General features: G+C 49.1%; 1 protein-coding gene across 1 annotated transcript; it reads left to right on the top strand.

The window, feature by feature from the left end:
- Window positions 1–919: 919 nt before the first annotated feature.
- LOC146340723 (E3 ubiquitin-protein ligase MARCHF5-like) lies at window positions 920–19,492 on the top strand. The gene is made up of 6 exons (XM_084804111.1): window positions 920–1,182; window positions 6,030–6,232; window positions 10,542–10,672; window positions 13,180–13,363; window positions 14,885–15,054; window positions 17,173–19,492. Exons 1-6 carry the CDS (start codon window positions 1,142–1,144, stop codon window positions 17,341–17,343), a joined length of 900 nt encoding a protein of 299 aa, XP_084660237.1. The 5' UTR covers window positions 920–1,141; the 3' UTR covers window positions 17,344–19,492.
- Window positions 19,493–21,012: the final 1,520 nt, after the last annotated feature.

The following is a 21,012-nucleotide window of genomic DNA, read 5'->3' as shown; positions in this document are numbered from 1 at the left end:
TCGGGCTCTCAGGCGTACAGGACTGAGAAAGATAGATATCTGCTCAAGATCTTGGAAAGCAGGTACCATACAGAGCAGCTGCCCATACTGGGCTAGATGGTCCGCAGGTCAGAATAAAAGGTAGCTTCATTAATGTTTACGACAGTTGGCATGGAAGGGCTTTGGGGCAGGGATGCAGGCAGTGGAGGCTGGTGGCTCTGATGTCAGTGGGGCAGCAAATCTGCTCCAGGTTTCAGTCAGAACAGTCAGAATTCTAAAGGAGCTCTCCAAGGTGCAGAGCACCTGGGAGAGCTCCTTCAGAGTTCGGCCTGAAACCCAGAGCAGATTAATTGTCCCACTGATACTGGAGCCACCAGCCTCCCTGGACTCTGCTGCTGTGTCAAAGCCCAATGCGTGAACCTGATGGAGATGAGAGGCAGGCCTGTAGCTACTCCCCCAAATTTTCTCAAATTTTTCTTTACATACAAATAATTAAGGAACTGTTTACAGCTGTGTCCTTAAACGGCTTGGAAACCAGACGAACTCCCCCTCCCTCTTTTTTTTGGCGGACCCTCCCCTCCCCTCCCCTGAATTTTTAGGCTGGCTGAGGCAGCATTTCGGCCGGTGAAGCTGGCCCCTGTACGGTGCCGCAATACAGGGCAGAGAGGACACACGGGGTCAAAGCCAACGTCAGTCCTACTTAGAGTAGACGCATTGAAATGAACGGGACTCAAGTGTCATGACTAACTTACGCCCTATTTCCTTCCATGGGTCCACTCTAAGCAGGACTTACGCTGGCTTCTGCCCACGGTGTCACCGCTGCAGCGTGGCACTCCCCAGCCGGCGAAGGTCCCGGACAGCGCGCTCGCTCCGAGGCTGGAGGCGGAGGACGGCCGCTCCCGAGACGGATGGAGGCGGCGTGACTTTAAGAGGAGGACCCGGAAGCAGAGGGGCAGCGGCGGAGGCCGGATCGTGCCCCGGCCGAGCCGAGCGACCTTCCTGCGCAGCGCCGCCCGGCTCGTCCCGCGGCGCGCCCGGCGCGTTCCCACGTAGCTATGGAACCCGCGGGACGCCTCCGGGACGCCCCGGCTTGCTAGCGCGGGTTCTCTGCGCGGCCGAATCTCCAGGGCCGGTTCTCGCGCTGGGATCGTTGGATCCGGAGATGGCAGAGGCGGCGGCGGCGGCCGGCGAGGCATCGGAGAGGTACAGACTTCCGGGTGGGGGGCGGTCTCCGGAGGGCGGCCGAAGACGCTGCTCCGTGCACGTGCGAATGTGGTCTCGTTCCCGTGTATGCTGATGACTGCAGGATTGGCTCGGGCCGCTTCTGTTTCAACGGGCCTTGAAGAGCTTGCGTCTTTCTTTTTGTAGGGCGCAATCCTATGCACGTCCGGATAGAAAAAAGTCCTACAACTCCCAGCATCCCTCCATCCCTAGCGGTGCAATCCTGTGCATGTTTAGATGGGGGAAAAGCCCTACAACTCCAGCATCCCTCCATCTCTAGGGGTGCAATCCTGTGCATGTTTAGATGGGGAAAAAAAGTCCTACAACTCCCAGCATCCCTCCATCCCTAGGGGTGCAATCCTGTGCATGTTTAGATGGGGGAAAAGTCCTACAACTCCCAGCATCCCTCCATCCCTAGCGGTGCAATCCTGTGCATGTTTAGATGGGGGAAAAGTCCTACAACTCCCAGCATCCCTCCATCCCTAAGGGTGCAATCCTGTGCATGTTTAGATGGGGGAAAAGTCCTACAACTCCCAGCATCCCTCCATCCCTAGCGGTGCAATCCTGTGCATGTTTAGATGGGGGAAAAGCCCTACAACTCCAGCATCCCTCCATCTCTAGGGGTGCAATCCTGTGCATGTTTAGATGGGGAAAAAAAGTCCTACAACTCCCAGCATCCCTCCATCCCTAGGGGTGCAATCCTGTGCATGTTTAGATGGGGGAAAAGTCCTACAACTCCCAGCATCCCTCCATCCCTAGCGGTGCAATCCTGTGCATGTTTAGATGGGGGAAAAGTCCTACAACTCCCAGCATCCCTCCATCCCTAAGGGTGCAATCCTGTGCATGTTTAGATGGGGGAAAAGTCCTACAACTCCCAGCATCCCTCCATCCCTAAGGGTGCAATCCTGTGCATGTTTAGATGGGGAAAAAAAGTCCTACAACTCCCAGCATTCCCCAGCCAGCCATGCTGGCTGGGGAATGCTGGGAGTTGTAGAACTTTTTTTTTCTATCTAAACATACATAGGATTGTGCCCTTAATCTATTTTTCAGCGCCCTGTTTGCATGGTTCCCTCCCTTGATGTGTAGAGAAGACAGTGGTCGTGGCAACCGAGCTGATGCTTCCGAAGCCATCAAGAGGTCCAAGCTTGGAGACAGATTGCAGCTTCTTTTCCAGCTCCCCTTATTTCTCAGAGGGTCAAAGTTGATTTGAAAGGGAACAAACGCTGTGTGCACTGTATTCTGCTCTTCTTACTTTTGGCTCTGGCCAAACAAGTTTGGTAGGTTTAAAAACCCCAAACCGTTTCTTCTTCAAGTCCTTGAAAGGTTGTCACAGAGAGGAAGGCCGGGATCTCTTCTTGATCATCCCAGAGTGCAGGACACGGAATAATGGGCTCAAGTGACAGGAAGCCAGATTCCGGCTGAACATCAGGAAAAACTTCCTGACTGTTAGAGCAATACAACAACGGAACCAATGACCATTGGGGGTGGTCTCCCACCCTGGAGGCATTCAAGACGGACGCGAGGATTGGACTTGATGGTCTTATAGGCCCCTTCCAACCCTACTATTCTATGGTTTTGTGATTCCGTGATTGAACCCTTTTGAACAGAGGAGGCAGCAGGGACAAAATTAACATGTGTGCACATCATAGGAAGTGAAGCCCCCCCTCACCTGTTTCCAACTCTCTTCAAAATTATTTTCTGTCACCAGTTTGAATGCATTGCTTTATTTATTTACGTACTTATTTTATAAATGCATATGTCTTCCTTCAATAGATAATTGTAAAATCAGGGCGGTTTACAAGGAAGTAAATGAAATCCAATCAATAAAAGGATGTGTAATAAAACAGTCAATTAAAAAAACAAAATAGTAGCACAAAGTAATAGCAGCAAAGCAATTGGATACTAAATCTCATCAGATGTTAAAAGCTTGGGCAGTGGTTGGTGTTTTTTTTTAAAGGTCTTTATCTGGTGCTGAAAAGATATTAGCATAGGCACAGGGCGAAGATAATTCCATAAGCAGCACACCACTTGTGTAAAAGAGGCCTGAAGTCCTTTGAAGGGTGTACACCCTTTTCTGCACCAAAGAGAAATGTGTATAAGTGAAGAAAAACTAAATTCTGATCTCTTAGGCTGCAATCATATAGGCCATCCTCTCCGAATTGGCTGCTATATAATTCAGCTGGGAGTAAGTCCCATTGCTGGAACTCGTCTGAGTAGAAACGTATAGGATTGCGCTGTTGATGGCTTGTGAGGGACCAGCCTCTCTTCTGTGAGATGCTATAGTGCAGGGGCTAAGATGACTGAGTTGTGAAACAGGGAAGTCCCTGATTCAGATCTCACATACTCGTATGGTGGCATTAAAGGTAAAGGTGTCCCCAACCAGTCGTGTCCGACTCCAGGGCGCGGTGCTCATCCCCGTTTCTAAGCCGAAGAGCCAGCGCTGTCCGAAGACGCTTCCGTGGTCATGTGGCCGGCATGACTGAACACCGAGGTGCACGGAACGCTGTTACCTTTCCCGCCGAGGCGGCGCCTATTTATCTACTTGCAATTTCTTGCTTTCGAACTGCTAGGTTGGCAGAAGCTGGGACTGAAGACGGGAGCTCACTCCGTCACGCAGCACTCGGGTCTCGAACTGCTGACCTGCCGACCTTCCAGTCTGCAGTTCAGTGTCTTAACCACTAAGCCACCGCGGCCTCCATGGTGGCATTAGGCTATCTGTTTTCTTTCTCTTTCTCTCTCTCTGTCCTCCACCTGCAGTATGGGGAGAATAAAACTGAACTACTTTACAGGGTCATTTTGAAGACTGTTGAAGTAATATATGTGAAGCACTTTAAACACTTCCAAAACTATGTGAGGCACAACTGGGACATACTGGGTGTGCCTATGCCACATTTGAATGATGCCTGTGCCTCAGGCATTTCTCAATACCTGCTCTGGGATCCAAGACCAGTAGCTCATATTGTTATTATTTATAGTGTATTTGGAGTGTTCAAAGTGTTTCACATACTTTATCTTGCTAATACGTGGGGTTCTGAGCCTCCAGAAACAGGGCTGGATCCAGAAACATTCCCAAACAGCAAATCCTGTGGGGGGCTGGAGGTCCAGACCTGTCCAGAACAGGTTGAACATTTCGACCTGGATGATCTCCAACCAACAGGACTTTGGTTGTATCTAGATTAAGTTTCAGTTTGTTAGCCTGCAGCAGCCTTCCCCAACCTGGTGCCTTCCAGATTTGTTGGACTACAACTCCCATCATCACCTGGAGGGCACCAGGTTGGGCCAGAGCAGTGGTCTCCCAGCACCTCTTCCTGGGACCTACCCTCTAGGATGGATTGGAGCCACTGCAAAACAGGGCCTCCCCATCCCTGTCCCAGGCACCTGGTCCAGAAGGGTACTGTGGTCGGATCGCGACGGGGACCATGGGCGCCCATCCAGCTGGTTTCAAGGCCAAGACGTGCTTAACATTAACAATATAAAAAGCATCATATATCCTCAGTCCATACTGGGCTGTAGGAAATTCCCAGCGTTTTGCAGGGTCTTTCCCTTCCCTGCAGTCTTCCTTTCAGAGCCTTAAAAATATAACATGGCATACACTCAAATATTTTGGCCACCTAATGCGAAGAGAAAACTCCCTGGAAAAGACCCTGATGCTGGGAAAGATGGAAGGCAAAAGGAGAAGGGGACAGCAGAGGATGAGATGGCTAGATAGTATCACCGATGCAATGAATATGGACTTGAGCACACTCCGGGAGAGAGTGGAGGACAGGGAGGCCTGGCGTGCTGTGGTCCATGGGGTCACGAAGAGTCAGACACGACTGAACGACTGAACAACATACACTCATACCGTCTGCTGAAGCCCACCCCTTTTACATTGATCTGCCTTTGGTCTTAGACAAGAGGTAGCCCAGAATGCTGATCGCATGTCTATCTGTCTGTCTGTCTAATATTGATCAAGTTGTATTTTATGGTGTTAATTTTTGTGAACTGCTCAGAGAGCTTTGGCTATTGGGCAGTATTGTTGTTGTTGTTCAGTCGTTCAGTCTTGTCCGACTCTTCGTGACCCCATGGATCATAGCACGCCAGGCCTTCCTGTCCTGCGCTCTCTCCCGGAGCGTGCTCAAGTTCATATTCATTGCATCTGTGATGCTATCTAGCCATCTCATCCTCTGCCGTCCCCTTCTCCTTTTGCCTTCAGTCTTTCCCAGCATCAGGGTCTTTTCCAGGGAGTTTTCTCTTCGCATTAGGTGGCCAAAATATTGGAGCTTCAGCTTCATTATCTGTCCTTCCAATGAGCACTCAGGGTTGATTTCCTTTAGGATGGACTGATTTGACCTCCTTGCAGTCCAGGGGACTCGTAAGAGTCTTCTCCAGCACCACAGTTCGAAAGCATCAATTCTTCGGCGCTCAGCCTTCCTTATAGTCCAGCTCTCACAGCCATACATTACTACTGGGAAAACCATAGCTTTGATTAGACGGACCTTTGTCGGCAAGGTGATGTCTCTGCTTCTTACTATGCTGTCTAGGTTGGCCATAGCTTTCCTCCCAAGGAGCAAGCGTCTTTTAATTTCATGGCTACAGTCACCGTCTGCGGTGATCTTGGAGCCCAAGAAAGTAAAATCTGTCAATTGGGCAGTATAGAATGTAATAAATAAAAATAAATATATCTATATTCAGGGAGGCGTAAGCCGTTCCCCCGGCTTTGCTTGGAAGGCTTCTTGTGATCAAAGCTTAGCTGCACTTTAAAGCCGGTGGAACGGATTTGGTCCTCTTAAAGCTCGCTCTTTATGCTCAAGCTCACACAGTCTCTCCCTCTGGTCTCTCACTCCCAGGCATTGCTGGGTCTGTTTTGCCACCGAGGGCGATGACCGGTCAGCCGAGTGGGTCTGCCCCTGCCGTTGCAAAGGCTCCACCAAATGGATCCACCAGGCCTGCCTCCAGCGGTGGCTGGATGAGAAGCAGAAAGGCAACAGCACAGGCAGTGTGAGCTGCCCGCAGTGCGGCACTGAGTATCACATTGTCTTCCCCAAACTCGGTGAGTATACAGCTGGCCTGACGGGACCCAGCTTCCATGGAGCCTGAATGGCAAGGCTAGATTCCCCGTCGCACTATCAAGGCTGGGGAGCTGCCAGCAAAAGCACAGGTCCAAGGCCAGCAGGGGAGCTGTCCAGCCAAGGAGTCCCACGGAGCTGGGCACGAGGAGATGTTGAACCAGCATCCACCAGACAGCAACTGAGCTGAGTTTTGTAGCTGCCCCTGCCACCCTGTGCCTTCCTGGAGCATCAGCAGGGCCTGTTTGTCCATTCTTGCTTCTGCCTCCCAAGCCAGGGTTTAGGTTTGAGCTTCAGCTCGAGCTCGCCACCATCTGTAATCCTGGGATCCTGAGGGTGATTGTAGGGGGCTGGGAGCTGGGGTGTGTTCCCAGTCAAGGGTTGATTGTTTTCCAGGGTAGTAGTCGCAGGGTGTCTACCTCTAAAGTGTGATCCTCCTCTTAAAGAAGTTTAATTTGGCTCTGAGGCCAGGCTGGTCCCAACAGATGGGGAGCATGAATAGAACCATAGCAGTCTCTTGGACACCAGGGGAAGCATGAATTTCCTTGTAGGCCGCTCAAGCAGAGTGGTCAGTCACTCACCCTTCGTTTAGCACAGGGGTGAGGAACCTGTGGCCCAAGAATCCATGCAGACTTTGGCCTGGTTTCATGCAGACCCAATTTCATGCTGAAACGGGTGCCAGCAAGAGAGCTTGCTATATGATCCAGCAAAGTTGCAAACCCTGCTCGCTGTTGGCTCTGCCCCACCCACTGTTGCCTCTGGGTCCATCCACCGTGGCCTCGGATCATGCCCACTGCTGGCATGCAGCCCACATCTTGGGTTATCCCCGAGAGAATGCAGCCCTGAACAGAAAAATATGAGATGGGTAAACTATTCCCGCTCCATCCAACCAGCTTGTTTCTCCTACTTGAACAGGTGTGTCTGTGACTCACCTGACCTACAGAGAAAACAGCCTCTGTAGGGACAGACCCCACTCAGCAACAGATGCTCGAATCCCAGCTGAGAGTTCTGGGCTTCAAGAATTAATTTATATGGGTTGTGGTCCCTGAAGCACCCCTCAAGCCAAATAACACAAAGTGGTGCCGCAAAATATATATTTCTTGCTCGAACAGTATTAGAGAATAACAAAACTTTGCAATGGTGAAACAAGCCAAACACATTACTACATACAATGCAGTTAGGATGCTTAGAAGCATAATAGAAATAGCAAAGAGCATATTTCTTAGTAAAATTAAAGTTCTGTTTCTCTCAACCAACAAGGCAGTCATCATTAAGATCTTACAGTTACCTATCTGGCAGGAATGGTTGGCAGAGCTTAGGTAATCATTTTTAGTAGGCTTCTCGTGTTCTCAGAATCTCTCTGGTCAACCATGTCAAAACCTTGCTACTTATAACATCCTGTATCTTAGTCATACCTATACACCTTGACTTTTTGGACTCAGTCATCGCTCTTACTCATAGCCTCCAGGCTTACAGCTTACTTCAGAAGCACCCTTGCCAAGGTCCATCTTCTCATGAGGTCATGAGCTTTTTACATCCAAGAATTAACCAACCCACATGTGGCAAGCTTCTTTGCCCCAGTTCCAAGAACGTATTTTTGCACTTAAAGCTAGCTTATAGCCTACATCAGAGGCCCCCAGCCTTTTTGGACATGTGGGCACATTTGGGAATTTGAGACCATGCCGTGGGCACCACCACAAAATGCCTAATCCGTGGATTGCCACTTTGGCATCTACCTGTCACTTCTGTGGATCTTAGGCTGCGTCCTATTCAACCGATTGGGTGTCGCAACGCCTCTTTAATAAGGGATTGTCTAATTCAGCTCATTGCTAGTGGTGCAATGCAGCTAATGCTTCTTTTAAACATATGTTTTGGAAATGTACAGCAGCTGCTTCTCTTTGGGAGGAGGTTATTACACAGATATTTTGTCCTGGAACAGTCTTTAATATTCACTGATGTACATGATCTTTTAAACTATTTACCATGGAAATTAACAAATAGCATAAATGGATTCTCTGCACCCTTTTGACAGCTAAAGGATTGATATTAAACACTGGAAGGATAAACACTCACCTCCTATAGTGCACTGGATTGAAGACCTTACAACGCTGTCAATATTTGAATGGGTGGCATATAGCTGCCCCCTTCAAATGGATACTTATTTGGATATTGGGTCCACTTTTGTTGAAACCCATGTATAATTGCTAGAAAGTTGCATGCATTTCACACAACTCTACGTATGTATATTTAAAAATGATTTTTTTTTTAAATTAAAACCTTATGGCGTGCCCATGGGCACCATGTTGGGAATGCATTTGTGCGCGTCATTGTAGGCGCCCACAGGCACCACATTGGAGTCCCCTGGCATACACAGCTAATCCCTCTATACTTACAGCTAGCATATACCGATTATTATGAATAGCACTCCTATGAAATACGATGAATTCTTATCAACCATACGTGTTCCATTCATACTTTGTGACAAATACTCCCTCCCCGCTCTCTAGCAGCCAACTGCTAGTTTGTGGAGGCTTTTTTTTGGCAGGTAGAGTGCAAAGTGTTCAGAGATGCACACACACCCTCCATCACAGAAGTGGCTCCTTAAAATTAATTGCCTGTCTTCCAGATGCGGCTTTTTTCTGGCTTCCCCCTCCCTTCCGGAATATGTGCACACGTCTCTTCTAAAATGAAGCTGGAAAATGCAGGGACCACCCCCCTGCAAGCCTATCTTCCATTTTTTAGATCAGCCTTCCCCCACTTGGTGCATCCCAAGGGCATTTCACTACAACCCCTGTCATCCCCAAAATGGAAGGCACCATGTTGGGGGAAGCTGCTCTAGACAGTGGTATCCTCGCATGTCAAATCCAGCCCCATCTTATAATGCTGTTGTGCGGGAGCGGGGATGGGAGAATTCTTTCCTGGGGAGCAGCCTTAAGATCATGTAGCTGAACCAGAAATAGTCTGGCAGGATCAGACCCAAAGTCCATCTGCTTCAGCACTCTGGTCTCCGGTAATAACCACCCAGATGCTCAAATGAAACTCACAGGCTGGATAAGACCATGTTGGACATCCCTTGGAGTTTGTCCCCCAAATCTGGCAGTCAGAGATATACTGCTTCTGAATATGGAAATTTCATTTTTAATTACAGGGGATATTAATAGAGGAAGCTGTTTCCATTGGCTTAAAAAAAAACTTGCCCATCCTTGGCTTTGATGATGTGTTAGTCTGATCAACCGCAGCCATTCCTTTCCCACCAGTAGGATTTTACTAAAAGAGGCAGGGCATGCTTTGTCCCATAGACCGGGGTGGTCAGAAGGTAGATTAGGAGCTACTTGTGAATCTCCAGGTGATTTGCTGTAGATCAGCAAAGGCTTTCAACAAGAAGCCTTTTTCTTCTTCCTAAATTAGCCTGCTGAAATGAAGAAGGCTTGTGGGGTGGCACAGGAGCAGATTTGTGTGTGGAAGGATTTGTGGACAAGCTCCAGTTCTAATACTGAAAACAAATTATTGGGCTGAGCATATGCTGACATGTACCTTGTTCAGTGGTGAAAGGCACAAGTGGGCAAAGCCAAAATACAAAACACACCTGCATATTCTAGCGTAAAGCTTTTGCTGCCAGTAACAATGCCTTAGGAGAAGTATTTCAACATTTCAGAGTGGGGGGTGGGGGAACTGTACAAATGGCAGGAAAGCCCCAAACCATCGGTAGTCCGTGGTTTATTAAGACGGGGGAAAGGCGGTGGGGGTACAAAGAAGGGGCCATGTGAAACCCTTCTGAGTAATAGCAGAACTCTAAATAGGAATAGTCTTACTATGTTTAAAGCCATTTAAGGCACAGTCCTATGTATGTCCAAACCGAAAAAAGTCCTACAACCTGGCTGGGGAATGCTAGGAGTTGCAGGACTCTTTTTTATCTAAATATGCATAGGATGGCACTCTTAATGAATTAAATAGTTTGAATAAAAGACATTACATTTTAACAACATTGACAAATGCTTTGTGCCTATTTTTTTTAGTTGTTCATCTCCTTTGCACTCATTTCCAGGAATACAGGAAGCCAGGAACAGGTTTAAGAATACTGAGGAATTGGGTAGAATTCTGCCTGTAGATTTGTGCCTTCTGTCTCCATAAATAAAAGGGCTTGAGTCTTTATTGCCCAGTATAATGGTCATGTGGTAGGGTTGGGAGTTTGCCTGAATATCTCTGAAGGCCAGGATCCTGGCATGTGGGTGAGAGCCAAGCTGCTGGATGTTCTGTGGCTGATTCTGACATTTCATAACCTCCCCTTCGTAGGACCCTTGGTATATTTCCTTCAGCAAGTGGACCGAGTACTATCCAAAGTGAGCCCCTTTGCTGCTGCCAGCATCGTGGTGGGGACACTCTACTGGTCAGCTGTCACTTATGGAGCAGTCACCGTGATGCAGGTAATGCCTGAGTTTGCGCACGGGGGACGGTGTGGGTGGATCAAAGGACACTACCAACAGAGATGGTCTTCATCTGAATCATATCAAGGGAAGTTTAATGGGGCTGTGTCTTAAACCTGGGGCCTGATCCAGCCAGGACCCACACTAAGTGACCATGTTATACTTGAGTTCTTGGTTCTCATATTGGTACCTTCGAATCTGGTTAGTGTGGGTCCTGGCTGGATCAGGCCTCAGGTTTAAGACAGGCTGCAAGGCTTCCTCAAAATGGACAAAAACTTTGGATTACTGTTATTTTATGTGCAGCTTCCCACCGCAAAAACCAGTCCCGAAGTGACTTATACACACAAATACAGAAGTCCATAAGTACTGTAACAGAAAACCCACCAAAATCAATATACATTAGCAGCAGCACAATATAACAAATAAAAATAAACACCATAAATACATAATCTAAAAATACAATAAAAAAGACATTCATCCAAAATACACCAAATCTCCCCCCACCCCCTCACAGCCTAGAAGGAACATCACGATGGTGGCCCACAACTAAGGCCCAAATGCCTTGGGAAATAAGTATGTCTTTTCCTGGCACCAAAAAGATGAGAGTGTTGGTGCCAGACAAGCTTCCTTGGGGAGATTGTTTCCCAGGGCTGTCACAGAAAATCCCCCCCCCCCGTTTCTCTTGGAGGGGTTACACAAAGAAGGTAATCGTGACTGTGTATAAACCTGGGAAGATCCCACTTTTCACACCATGTAATGTTTGGTGTTCTAAGGCATAAAGAGAACACTCCAAATGCAAGGTTGCAAAGACAGCTTTTACTGAGTGAGTCACAGTACATTCCCGTCTTACAATATCAGGTGAGTCCTGTTATACTAATCAGTGTAACACTCAAGTGAGCCCCCCCCACAACACAAACAAATAAAAACACTTATCATTACAGGCCTCTGACGGCAACCTCAGGGACTGGGTAGGTTCATACTGGGAGAGGCAATCCTTGAGGTACAGGGATCCTGAGCCATGTAATGAGTAGGATCGAATAAAGAGTTTTTTTGAACTGCGTATTCATTGGAGTTAGGTTTTCAGAGCAGAAGTAAAAGACTGTCTGGGCTAATGGTAACCTGGCTGAATTGGATGCGCTATACTACAGATGAGCAGGGAGGCGTAAGTAGAAAGTATTAGCTAGCCGGTAGAGAACACGAGGAGCGCTGTATAGATAATGCTGGGTTTAAGGTGCAGCTCAGCCACAGATCTGTGAAAGTCTGTCTCACTTTCCATCTTGTCCTGCTCTGCTGGGGCTCCCAGGGGAACAGGAGGCAGTCCAACATAGTCTCAGATCAGGCAACGTCAGATCAGATCAGGCAAAGTCAGATCAAGGCAGGTCTCTCCAAGCAGGAGTCAGGACCCTGGGCAGCTCCCAGTGAGCCCTGCTGGCTGAGTTCTAGGAAGATGTTGTCTCAACAGAGAGCTGAGGCCATTTGAAAGGCCCCACCTCCTTGGAGGAGCTGGTTGTGCTGACTTAAAGGGCACTTGTCTTCTTCTACAATGCAGAGGAGATTGGGAATATTGTTGGGCACTCATCATCTGAGTCTGAAGGTGATGGAAGGGCCAGGCCCTAAGGCTGGGAGAGCCAAGGAGGAGGTGCTGAGAGTCTTTCCTTGAGTGGGACAGCCAGCATTTCCTCCTCATCTGTATCTTCCCCAGGGTAGTACAAGGGGCTATGGTCACAACACGTCCTCATCTGCAGAATGAAGAATAAAGCAGACCTAGATCGTGTAAGCTCCTTGAGGCAGGGACCTTTCCGTTTTGGTTGTCTTTTTTCTGGAAAGTATCATTTAACACTGAGAATGCTGTATAATAACATTAGACGATATTAAACATGAAAAACTCTGGCCCACAAGCAAGAGCCGTTACGCTGATGGCTACTAGTGACAGGGCTTTCTCAGTGGTGGCCCCACACCTTTGGAACCTCCTCCCCAGGAAGATATGTATAGCTTCATCACTGCTGGCTTTAAAAAAAAAAAAAAAAACCACCCAAAACCCCACCTGAGGACACATTTATTTGCATTTGATGCTTAAAAATCATTAACTGCTACTGCTGTGTGTGTGTTTCATTGTGTTCCCTGAAAGGAGGGTTAAAAATCTTTTAAATAAAATAATAATGAAATAATCTATGAGAGGAGGGCTGTGGGAATAAATGAGATAGGGTGATTAACCACATTGTCCCTAGCAACAGCCTGTGCAAGAAATCTGAAGACATCGGTTAAGGATGCCATCCTATGCATGTTTAGACAGAAAAAAGTCCTAAAACCTCCAGCATGCCCCAGCCAGGGGCATGCTGGGAGTTGTAGGACTTTATTCTGGGGCACGCTGGGAGTTGTAGGACTTCTTTCTACCTAAACACGCATAGGATTGCACCCTAGGAGCTTTATTCTCTTCCACTGGCAGAAGTGGAAGCCGTCACACTCTCTCCGTCTGCGCTGCTGATCCGTCTCCCGTCCTTTTGCAGGTTGTGGGCCATAAAAAGGGCTTGGATGTGATGGAGCGGGCAGACCCCCTCTTCTTGCTCATGGGGCTTCCCACCATCCCCGTCATGCTGGTGCTCGGCAAGATGATCCGCTGGGAAGATTACGTGCTACGGGTGTGGCGGAAATACTCCAGCAAGCTCCAGGCCCTGCAGGCCTTGGTGCCAGGTGAGCGCCTTCGTCTGCACGCTCCTCCTTGCCTGGGCATTTGCCTTGGGTTGGCAAGTGTGGAGGCTGGGGAGCAGGGATGGAGCAGGCCTCTCCTTGGCTGCAGTGCATTTGGCCCATGAGACAGCGAGAGGAAAGCTGGAGGCAACGGGCTTTGCTCCAGGGGGCAAGAAAAACCCCATATATTAAAATTTTGCACCAAGGAAAGCAGAATTTTGCATCCTGAATTATGCAAAATGAGCAGATATGCACTGATTGGTTGTATTTCTATACCAATTTCCTGAAGCCAACCAAAGCGGTTTAGAAGACGTTCAGAAAATGAAAACCATAATCAAATAAAAACACAGTAAAACATTACAAACAGCCTTTAAAATCATAACAACTTAAAAAGCTAAATTAAGAATATGAGTCTTTATCTGATTATGCATATTGTATTCTGCAATTTATTATTATTTTGCAGAACTTATTGTGCACCTGCTATTTATGGCAAGGGACCAGGGGTTGCGCAGGGTGCTTGGGACCCCTGAAAATCTTATCCAGCCACCCCCCACCCCGGCATCTGAGGTTTTACCTGGCATTGCCCTCACATGAACAAGCATATCTTTGCAGCCTTAAGGACTAGAAATTTGCTGGGGGGTGGTAAATGAAAGCCGAGATTCTCAAGAGCTTGAATTCTGTGCTGTGCCACAGTGTGCGGCTTTTTCTGCACTCCCAGAGTTGTGGCATATGTACAGACCTGCCTGTAGCAGACAGGAAGGGGGGAAGAAGAACAAGAATTGATGTCAGGCTCTGTGTTCGGCTCACCACATGAGAGTAGCCCAGCTCTGCCTGTTGAATATTCTACAGACAGAGAAAGCTGGAAGGGATCACACCCATGACACAGGATATGGAGAGCCACTAGTCACTTTTCTATTCAGGAATCTAGAACTTACTGCCTTTCAGCTTTGCTTTCTTTGTCAATGCGTTGTTTCTTTAAAAATATATACTCCCGTATTCAGGAGTTTAGAATTTAATGACTTTCACATCTGTGGATTTTACTTGTTGCACCTTTACAATGGGGTTTGTTGCTCACTATCTTTTAGGCATTGTATTTGTGGATCGTATCCCATGCACAAAAATACACTTTGTAATAAGTACAAAGAAGTGTATTTATTACATTTTGTAATAAAATGTATAGAAGACTTCTGTATGCATATTACAGTACAGTGGTTTCATTGTAGCAGCTGTGGGCTTTCTAGCCGTGGTTGGTTAGTAGCATTTGCAACTGCTGTCCTCATTTGGGGTGTATGGTTTGGTCTGGTCTGACATCTCTCCCCTCCATTCTATCTTTGCTGGTGGATGTGGAAGCCTCTCACTCGTTGCGCATAATGTGCAGCCCGGCTCTTAAAAGGCTCCAGGTGTGTGCATCAAGCCTGACTGAGAAGCAAAACAAGGGAGGCTTTTTAGGGCTTGCCTTGAGCATGGGAAACAGCCTCACCCCCCTATGGGTTTTCTTCCCCCTAATCCTTCCTCCATCCTCAGGGGCCAGCCGCCCCGTGCTGCAGGTCCCGCTTGCTGAGTCGCGCTACCAGAGTGACCATCTGTCCATCTCACGCACGCTGTGCGGGGCCCTGGTCTTCCCCACCATTGCCAACCTGGTTGGCAGGGTCACCTTCCGCCGAGTGAACTCCAGCCTCCAGCGTACCATCCTGGTGAGTATTGAGAATAGGAAAGGAAGGGGATCAGCAGAGCACAACGTCTGGGTCAGGTTTCCAAGGAACCACTCCTGCGCTCAGTTCAATGTAGTGGTTTCTCAGCCATTGTGCCCCAACACCAGTAACTAGCTTAACTGACCGGGGCGACTGGAGGGGCCATAGGTTAGCAGGAGAGCATGTGGTTTGTATGCAGGTCATGGCAGGTTCAGTCACAGCCATCTCCTGTGAAAACGATCTCAAGCAGCCAGGCTGGGAAAGAGGCACAGCTCGAGACAGCTGCTGCCAGTCAGAGCTGACCGGAGTAGCAACATGGTGTCTGCGAGTACCAGTGGACCCTTGGACACCTTTCTTGGCCCCCGCTAATGTGCCCTGCGCCTTCCACTTCACAAAAATAAAACATTAACACATTTGCTAATTGGCAGCTGGGATCGCTTCAAAACAAAGCATGGGCTTCCAGCAGCTGCCATCTTCATTTGCCATGAATGCCCCTGGGCTACATGGTGACTCGCCTTTGCGACTAGCCATGCCTCCTATGGCAGCCATTTTGTGGTGCTGCCCACGACTGTCTCTCAAGTTGCCAAATGTGTCTACAGCCCAAAATGATTGCCTACCCCTGGATTAGACTAGACTAATTTTTTTTTAACAGGTTTCTCGCCTGCCTTTCTACGATTTCACTCTTAAAGGCATCTTGAAAACGTATTTGAAAGGCGGGCTTCCACACTGTAGATCGACCTTGTTTCAGCCCGGCTGCCAAATTCAATTTTGGAGAAGCTCTCAGGGGCCATGTTCCAGCAGTGGGTGGGCTGGAGGCAAAATGGGGCAGAGGCAAAATGCCAGGATATTTTCATTTAAAACTGCTGCTTCCAGTAACTCAGCCTTAGGAGGGGCATTTCAGCCTTTTAGAATGGGTGGGAAAACCGTGCAAAAGCTGAGAAGCCACCGAACAATGGCCAGTTGGAAGAGAGGTGGGGGGGCCAGGGGAATTGGGCGGGCTTCTGGGGAGTCCGGGGGGGCTGCATTTTACTCACAGGTGGGAGATCTACACCCCTGCTGCAGCTCTGCCAGCCTCGAACAAACCCATAGGCTCCCTCCCACTACGCAAGCCTTCCCCAGTCTGGCACCCTCTAGATATACCTTGTACTACAACTCTCATCAATGGCCATGCTCGCTGGGGAAGATGGGAGTTGCAATCTAACCCTTCTAGAGGGCACAGGCTGGGGAAAGCTGCAGGGCCGTGCCAGTGGGTGCTACTGCTGGCAAAGCATCAGCAGTAAACAGCAAGCCCCCCTCTCAGTCAAGTCCCAGAGGCACTGGCTTGGCAGATAGAATCCTTAAGGGGGGGGGGGGCTTGATGGCACTTCTCCCTCCCCAATAGCAGCGGTGCTTCCCGGGCACCTGTCACAATCCTTCGTCCTCACAGTCAACAGAGTCCAGGAAACAAGACTTCAGGGCGGGGGGCGGGTTTCCCACTACTTTATTAGTTAAGAACTCACTTCTTTATAAATGCAGATTCTAGGAAACTCTCAGACTGCAATGAACCAGCTAATCCACACATCTGCGAATATCAGTAGAGGAGACAAAGTGGAAGTTAGAGGGGTTGCCAGCGGTCTGGGCAAGAACCTCTCGGCCAGACTAGCTTTGCAGGGGTGCCCTCCCTTAGGGTGGCTCCCACCTACGTTGGCTTCCACGAGCGGCCAACCTGGCGTAGTGTCTGAGCCCTGCCCCTGACTTTTCCCGCTTCGCTCTGCGACGGACCACAGCATCCCTCCAGTCATGCCCCTTGCCCACCTCCACCGAAACCTGGGTTCTTGTGGTGGAGGAAAGGGGGGCCCTTTCAGGCTGGGCCATCTGTGTGCCAAGGTCTTGGGAAGAAAGTCTTGCCGTATCTGAGCTCACTAGGGAGGGGGCCTCCCCCGTTCCGGCTGTTCCCCTTCTGAAGCTGAGCTGCCCAACATCTCCATGCGCTCAGATTCACTCCTGACAGCACCCGCCTCCCCAGTGCTCATCTTTGGTGGGGGTGGGGGAGAGGAGAGGACGTGCTTTGGGAGATGATTTGGGGGGCGTCAGCTCCACCCACACCCTCCGTTCCTTTTGTTTGGTTTCTCCTCCCGGCAGGGCGGCATCGCTTTCGTTGCCATCAAGGGAGCCCTGAAGGTCTACTTCCGCCAGCAGCAGTACTCGATCCAAGCCAACCGGCGCATCCTCAACTTTGTAGAGAAGGGGGACATGGAGAAGGACTCTGCTCAGCTCGACGAGGACAGTGGCAGTGAAGCGGGGCTCAGCTAGGGTGAGAACAGTGCCCACGGGGGACCTCCCGGCTTCGGAGCTCTTCAGAGAAAGCAGTTTCCTCTCCATGATAGTTTTTTAGGCCAACCGGCACCATGGGCTCAGCCGCTGTGTGTCGGAGAGGGGGGGTGGCTAATTGGGGGTTGGACTGGACAAAGAGCATCGCTGTCGAAGGTCTTCGATGCGAGCAAAACCCGTTCATTTTTAAGCTGGTGGATTATTTGCACGCTGGCAGAGTAACCTCGCCCTGTGCTGTCTCGTTTCTCCTCCGCGCTCGTTTTGAATCCTGTGTGGGCCTGTTCTCTAATCTCTTTAAAAACCAGGATCTAAATAAAATGGAAGCTTTTGGTTGTAAGCACCCTCTTCACAACTTAGGAATCAATAGTACTGCTTTGCTTATTGAAGGCCACTGTTTGTTTATGTTGCATTTGCATCCTCCATGGAGGTCAGGAGGTCACGCGTGATGGCCGATCCCCCTGCAGTGCCCCCCTCAGCTGAAAGCTGATGGCCCAAAGCCACAGCACTGAGCTTCATGTCTGAGCAGAGATTTGAACCCGTGACTCCCCAGTCCAAGCCCATCAGTATTCCTTATGCTGAACTGGTTATTGCTGTGAAACCAAGAGGGAGCCAAATGGAAATGGATGAATTCTTCTAGAACAGCCTTCCCTCACCTGGTGGCCAGCTGTGCCGGTTGTGGGGTTCTGGGAGTTGTAGTCTCTGGAGGGCATCAGGTTGGGGTCAGCTGCTCTAGACAATGGGCTACTATGGCTCAGATCTTCCTGGAAACACCACTCTCTGATTTAGGAAATCCTGTTTCCAAACTCCCTGATGCACAAAGGCTCTCAGTCTGTACTCACGCAGGGATGTGGAAAATGCACTCTGCACCTGCTCACAGGCACTTCTATCTACCCTTCAATCAATCAGTCGCAACTCACTTGAATTGGCACAGTCCTGTACATAAACAGAGAAAAAGCCAGTATGTCCGAATAGAACTCATCATAAAAATTATACACAACGTATTTTTTTAATATCCACAACTGTGTAACGATTTGCGCGCAGATGATAGAAAGCACACCATTACGTAATGTGAAATAACTGTGTAGGTATTGGTTCATTAGACTAACATTCTTCCAGTGCTAACCTGATAATGACAAAACGTACTACTGGTTTATTAACATCAAATGGCCAGCATTACGGGAGGGAGAGCCAGGGTGACATAGTAGTTAAGAGCCCAGGCCTGCACATGTTTAGACATGCTGGCTGGGGAGCATTGGGGTTTGTAGGCCTTTTTTCTGTCTAAACATGTGCAGGATTGGGCCCAGGCAGAGCAATCCTGTGGTCCCTGGAGAGCACCCCAGGGACCATAGGATTTCTCGGATGCCCGTCCTGAAGCCGTAGACACTGCTACAGCTTTGGGAAGGGAACTTAAAGATTTGAACCCCTCCATTCCCCCTTGCAGCTGCCAGGGAAAGAACCGCTGCACCTGCTTTCCGAGGTCGCAAAAGTGGCCTTGGAGGTGGTCATAGAGGTCAAAAGTGGGGTGGTCCAGGGGGTGAGGAGAGACCTGGATACAAAAACTCCTACGGCTTCTCCCATTCCTGGCCTCGCCCCCGCAAGTGTGCCTCTGTCTGATGGGCTGAAAGGCCCATCTAGAGAAAAAATGTTTAAAAGGATGACAGAGACATGAAAATTCTCTCCATTGCTTCTCCCGTCTTGCTGGCAGCAGCCTGGCAGGGCAAAGGGTACTCAGAAGTTTCTGAAATCAGAGGCTTCCGTCTAGCAGGTGTCAACCTGATAGGGTTCCGCCCTAAGAGTGTGAGATGGCGGGAAACCTAGATTAAAATTCCTGCTCAGCCATGAAGCTCCCTCTTGCAGTCTAGGCTACTTCACAGGGTTGTCGTGAGGATAAAACAGAGGGGGGAAGCCATGTACGACACCCTGAGCTCCCTTGGGCCAGATAAAAACGTAACATATAAAAGACACACTTATCCTCCACTGCTTTAGACAACGTTTCCCCTGGTTTGATGTGCTTCTGATGATGCAATGGCTGTGGTAATTCTGCCCACCGCATCTTCTAGCAAATGCTCGATTTTCTCCATTGTTGTTGGTGTTTTCCAATTTGTTAATAAAGGATATGGTCTTAAGTCTCTACTTGCTCATACAATGGCTCATTGCAGGAAATCAGCCTTCCCCAACCTGGTACCCTGCAGATGTGTTGGACTGCAACTCCCATCATTCTCAGCTAACATGGCCATTCAGTGCCACAGTAAGTAACAAGGGAGATCTTTTGTTTCAACCCTGCAGAGTTCATAATGTCCCTCAAGCTGGGGTTGGCGATTGGTGAACTATCAGTTGTGCTTTTTCCCGCCCTTGAATTGTTTAAATCTCAAGTTCTTTGTCTTCTGAATATGAACTCTGTGAATTTTGGTAAATTTTATCAAAACTGAACTAAAACTAAAATCTCACCCATCTGCACAGACAAATGGAATAGATACAGCTTATTCCCAGCATGGAGGGGACCGTGATGTACCTGCCTGCCATAGAGCTGCTAAAGATGAAGAGCTTACCAGGAAAAAAGGGAGGTGGCAACCCTAATTCAGCACCACAAATACGACTGAATGTACAGGGATTCAAACCCAGACTTTTAAGAGCTGAGCACTCCAAGCCTTGGGCCTGGATGGATGAATCTGTCTGTTTTGGTTTCACCCACATTCAGTTTTTTAAAATCTCGAGTTCTTTTTCTCCCAAACATAGAGAACTTTGCAAATTTTGGTAAATCCTTATCAAAACTGAAACAAAACTCTTGCCCTTCCCTAGTGCGGGGGGGGGGGGGGGGGCTGTGGAGAGGCACCTTTGTAGTCACAGCTTCAAACCTCAAAGAGGTCAACACCTTCCCCAAGAATGGATGTGATGGAGCAAATAGTGTTCTTTGTGGTCTTTCAGGTAGCCTGGTCCCAAGCCACATAGGGCTTTATAGGTCATAATCAGCACTTTGAATTCTGCCCAGAAGCACACCGGTAGCCAGTGAAGCTGCTGTAACATGGGAGTCACATGCTCCCTGTAACCAGCCCCGGTCAACGGTATGGCTGCAGCATTCTGGGCCAGCACGGGATGTAACTAAGGCATGGCCATGACCAAATGAAATGTCTCTATGAACAGGCACCGCTGGCCCACTTGCCTCAGCTGTGCAAACTACTGGCCACAACTGAAACCTGGGCATCCAGGCTGAAGGCTGAGTCCAGGGGTATACCCAAACTGCGAGCCTGAGTCTTCAGGGGGACTTGGCACAGGTTGAATCCCTACTCCTTGACCCGGAGCACCTCTGGCTTGTCTAGATTAAGCTTCTGTCTGTTTGCCCTCATCCAGTCCATTACCAACATCAGGCACCGCTTCAGAACCAGAACAGCTTCCTTGGATTTAGATGGAAAGGTGAGATAGAGTTGGGTGTCACCAGTGTGCTGGTGGCACTGAACCCCAAAGCTCCGGAAATCTCTCCCAGCGGTATCATGCATATGGTAAATAGCATGGGGGGCAAGACGGAACCCTGAGGGACACCACAGGCCAACATTGAACAACAAACCCCACACACACTTTCTGAAATCGCCCCTCCAAAAAGACCAGAGCCGCCAACTAACAGCGCCTCCTGTTCCCCTCTCAGACACCTCAGCT

Source organism: Heloderma suspectum, chromosome 6 (assembly GCF_057233095.1).
Source record: "Heloderma suspectum isolate Gila_16-S chromosome 6, 16-S_ref, whole genome shotgun sequence".
In the NCBI taxonomy this organism is placed as follows: domain Eukaryota; kingdom Metazoa; phylum Chordata; class Lepidosauria; order Squamata; family Helodermatidae; genus Heloderma; species Heloderma suspectum.
The sequence above is the reverse complement of the archived record's forward strand: the minus strand, read 5'-3'. Positions and strand labels throughout refer to the sequence as shown.

What these genes read in the sequence shown, in the direction of transcription:
- LOC146340723 (XM_084804111.1), top strand. Translation starts at nt 1,142, where the DNA reads ATGGCAGAGGCGGCGGCGGCGGCCGGCGAGGCATCGGAGAG. An exon ending in CATTGTCTTCCCCAAACTCG is followed by an intron (nt 6,233 to 10,541) that starts GTGAGTATACAG and finishes TCCCCTTCGTAG; the next exon opens with GACCCTTGGTATATTTCCTT. An exon ending in GAGCAGTCACCGTGATGCAG is followed by an intron (nt 10,673 to 13,179) that starts GTAATGCCTGAG and finishes GTCCTTTTGCAG; the next exon opens with GTTGTGGGCCATAAAAAGGG.